At 33.8% G+C, this 4,330-nt stretch overlaps 1 protein-coding gene across 1 annotated transcript in view; it reads left to right on the forward strand.

The window, feature by feature from the left end:
* LOC107676423 (calcium-activated potassium channel subunit alpha-1-like) overlaps positions 1–4,330 on the forward strand; it is a 16,313-nt gene that overhangs the window by 2,526 nt on the left and 9,457 nt on the right. The window contains exons 2-4 of the mRNA XM_016470968.1: positions 992–1,122; positions 1,888–2,082; positions 3,375–3,493. Coding sequence (XP_016326454.1) covers positions 992–1,122; positions 1,888–2,082; positions 3,375–3,493 — 445 coding nt within the window. The remainder of the gene's footprint in view (positions 1–991; positions 1,123–1,887; positions 2,083–3,374; positions 3,494–4,330) is intronic.

Here is a 4,330-nt window from a genome sequence, read left to right on the forward strand (position 1 = left end):
GGATCTTTAGTTTTAATTTTTTTTTAAATTTTAATAATTATAGTACTTCAATTTACAATATTACTTATTTTTAAGTAATATTTACAATAATATTCACTTGTGTTGCATTAAACAATAACTTGTTATTGTTCTTAACATTTGACTGCAAATAAATTTCTTCGTAAATTTACCAGCAACATTTCATTTTATTTACTTGCCAAAGCCTGTTTTGACGTTGCCAAGTTAACTGATTGTTTTAGCAACGGAATTGGTGATACATTTTTGATTTATGTATTTAAAGCAACTAAAAGGCAGTGCAACACATTCTATAAATGTAACCTATTAACAGTGTTATTTTGTGATATTATTTTAGTTTTTTATTAAGGTTTTAAATTGGTTGTAATTTTCTCTATTTTCTTTTAAATTTTAGTAATTTTGTTGTGTGTTTTTGTCATTTTTATTCATTTTTTTAATATGTCTATATAGTTTTTATTAATTTTTATTTCAGTTTTAGTTTTAGTTATTTTTGTACATCAAGTTAAGCTAAATGAAAATGAGAAATGTTGCTTTGGAAACTAGCTAAAATAAAATATGTTTATTATTTTTTATATGTTCATTTATTTCAAGTTTATTACATTTTAAGTAAAACATTTTTATTTGTTTATTTATTTATTTATTTTTCTGTTAGTTAACTATAATAACTCTAATAACTTTTGTCATGTTTTATCAGGACCCATTGATACATATAATCACATCATGTTTCTGCTTAAAGGTCTGAAGAAAAACTTCATCTAGATAAACTTTTAAATTCTTATTAAAGTTCTTATTAAATTCACCAGCTGCTGCACTGGCAAGTTACTCTGTTTCATTTATTTGCCAAAGCCCCTCGTTTGGAGCTAAAGGTGTTCATTTTTGACCCTGTGTTGTCCTGTTATTTTCTGTGAGCATACTTTACTAAGACTTCTCATTTAGTGAAACACATTCCTAACAAACCGTGTGTGTGTGTCTGCAGTGAACGACTCAAACGTCCAGTTTCTGGACCAGGATGACGACGACGACCCCGACACGGAGCTGTACCTCACGCAGCCGTTCGCCTGTGGGACAGCGTTTGCCGTCAGCGTGCTGGATTCATTAATGAGTGCTGTAAGTCAGCGCAAACCATAGGCAGAAATCCCGGCGGGGTCGGGGGGAACAGGATCCCCCCTATCTGAGGGTTGTCCCCCTTAAAAATATTGTTAAAAACCACACTGTGCATTGTAAATAACAATGTTTTATACTTTAAATAATTGTGTAAGTAGTAAAACACCACAAACGGGGCAAAATTGCGTTTTAAGTTTAGAAACATTTCGAGTCTCCCCCTCCCTTTGCTTGCTTTGCTCTAAATGCCTGCTTTCCTCTTTTACATCACCTACACACACACAAGTCCGGTGAGAGAGAACAAAGTCAATAGTTGTGGAACTCCAGTAAGTAACGTTACCTGCTTGACGGAAAGGGTTGCCAGGTTTTCACAACAAAACCCGCCCTATTGCTACTCAAAACTAGCCCAAACTATCCGCGTTCCGGGGGCTAAAATGCACGTTATTGGGGATGCTTCAATCCACGGAAATGAAAAACAACCCGCGGCAACAGTGATAAAGTAGCCCAATTCCGCAGGAAAACCGCAGACTTGGCAACACTGTGACGGATAGTAATGTCTACAACAGACACGAGCGCTGTCTCGGCGTGACCACAACAGCTTGTCTAATTTGGCACGGACTCCCTGCTACACTAATAGTAATGCTTTCCTCTGTGGATACATATCCTTACAAGTACAATTTTAGCTGGATTATTTGTGTCCCCTTCATATTTATTGTCCCTCCCAACTGCTGTCCCACGTCTGTAACGCTCCTCTCCATCTCTCTCTCTCAGACCTACTTCAATGACAATATTCTGACTCTGATCCGGACGCTGGTGACCGGCGGAGCCACGCCGGAGCTGGAGGGTCTGCTGGCGGAGGAGAATGCGCTGCGCGGAGGATACAGCACACCGCAAACGCTGGCCAACCGAGACCGTTGCCGCGTCGCACAGCTAGCGCTTTACGACGGACCCTTTGCAGATCTGGGGGTGAGACTGACATCTGCTGCTTCTTCATTTTATTCAAGTTTAACCCTCTGGTGCTGCTCGCGTGCTGGTCAAAAATTAAATTTTTTTTATTTCAGTAAAACATACTATATTTTAGTTTGATAGTGTTTTATTTAATATTTTGTATTTTTAGGGGAATTTATGGTACTGAGATTATATTTATGGAATAGTTATGATCCATTTATTATATTTATTAACCACTTTTTGATCTTAGACCTGAAAATTACATTTCCGACTTAAAAAAAAAAAAACGTAAAACTAACTAACAAACTAACTAAACTCCAACTTAAACTTGAAAATCTTGAATGCTGTGGAGCACAGATTTAAGTGTGAGCATTTTTAAAGAAGACACTTGGGAGATTATAAAAGTGAAACTAAAAAAAAAGTTATATAAGTTTTTATTGTGAAATGTTAAATTTGATATGAAATATGTTTTCCAAATCATGTTAAAACTGTGAGAAAATCAAAGCCATAAATCTAAACAAGTTGTGTTCCAAATTTGAGGTTGATATCGCGAAAAAAATTAGCTTTTAGTAAGATTTTGTTTGGGCGCAGTGCAAAATGTTTCCACTAAATGTAATTCGCTTTCCATTCTTTTTGTGTGTGTGTGTGTGTGTGTGTGTGTGTGTGTGTGTGTGTGTGTGTGTGTGTGTGTGCGTGTGTGTGTGTGTCTGTGAGAGTGTGTGTGTGTTCTCATAGCAAGTGGCAAGAACTTTAACCCACCATTAACCATCTGGTTCTTTTCGGGCCATTTTTTACTGAAAAATTTTACACTTTTTTACAAATTTTTTTACATCATTGGAATGGTATGAAACGTGTTAAATTTGTTTTGCATAAATTTGCTATGTGAACACACACACACACAAAAAAAATCAACATTATTTGAAAAGGTTAAATGGTCTTGAAAAAAAAAGTCAGAATTGTACTGTTCGCAGTCAAAAATTACCACTTTAGAAATGAATGGGAATGAATTTCATCTAGTGGAAAACGTTGGTACTGCGCCCAAATAAAATCTTACTGAAAGCTAATTTTTTGCAATATCAACCCCAAATTTGGAACACAACTTGTTTAGATATATGGCTTGGATTTTCTCACAGTTAACATGTTTTGGAAAACATATATGTTTCATATAAAATGTAAAAAAAAATATAAAACAGGACTGTCGTGATGTTTGGAGGCCTGAGAATCAAATACTAATACTGTTTGAATCTATTATATTAAATATCTTTAAATCTGTTCCACCATATAATATTTAGGTTTGTTTGTGTTTCCAGGATGGGGGCTGTTATGGTGATTTATTCTGTAAAGCATTGAAGACGTACAACATGTTGTGTTTTGGAATCTACCGATTAAGAGACGCACATCTGGGAGCACCCAGCCAGTGCACCAAACGGTGAGTGAACCAGCTTTACTAGCTTTACTAGGTTAGTTTTAGCTCCTATGGGACTAAGTTTGGGGTCGGTGTGATTTTTTCATGTTTTTGAAAGTCTCTCCTGCTCACAAAAACTGCATGTATTTGATCAAAAATACAGTAAAATTGTGAAATATTATTACAATTTAAAACAGCTGTTTTCTATGTGAATATCTGTTAAAGTGTAATTGATTCCTTTGATCAAAGCTGTATTTTCAGCATCATTACTCCAGTGTTCAGTGTCACATGATCTTCAGAAATCATTCTAATATGCTGATTTGCTGCTCAAGAAACATTTCTGATTATTATTATATATGTTGAAAACAGTTGTGCTGCACAATATTTTTGTGGAAACTGTGATACATTTTATTTTTCAGGATTCACAGATGAACAGAAAGTTCAAAAGAACTGCATTTATTTGAAATATAATTTGTAAAATGATGTAAAACAAACATTTAATGCATTTTTTTTTTTGGAATAGAGAAAAACCTGTATAATTCAGTCAATTCAGTCAATTGCAAATTAATGAACAATACATGCTCAAAATATACAAAATTAATCAAATATAAAGGTCATGATGGTCATGATGGACATATTTCAGTTGACGTTTTGCATTTTTAGTTATTACATTCAAAAATCTTAAAAATATTAAATATACAATTATCAGTATTAAAAAATATTATTACATTTTCTGATCATATAAATTGCAGTGAAAATTTAAACAAACTTGAATATTTAAAAATTTGAATACTTGAATGCTGTATTAATTTCTTTATATATGTGTGTGTGTGTGTGTACATATACATATATATATATATA

Source organism: Sinocyclocheilus anshuiensis, unplaced genomic scaffold (genome assembly GCF_001515605.1).
Source record: "Sinocyclocheilus anshuiensis isolate Anshui unplaced genomic scaffold, SAMN03320099.WGS_v1.1 scaffold2270, whole genome shotgun sequence".
NCBI lineage: Eukaryota > Metazoa > Chordata > Actinopteri > Cypriniformes > Cyprinidae > Sinocyclocheilus > Sinocyclocheilus anshuiensis.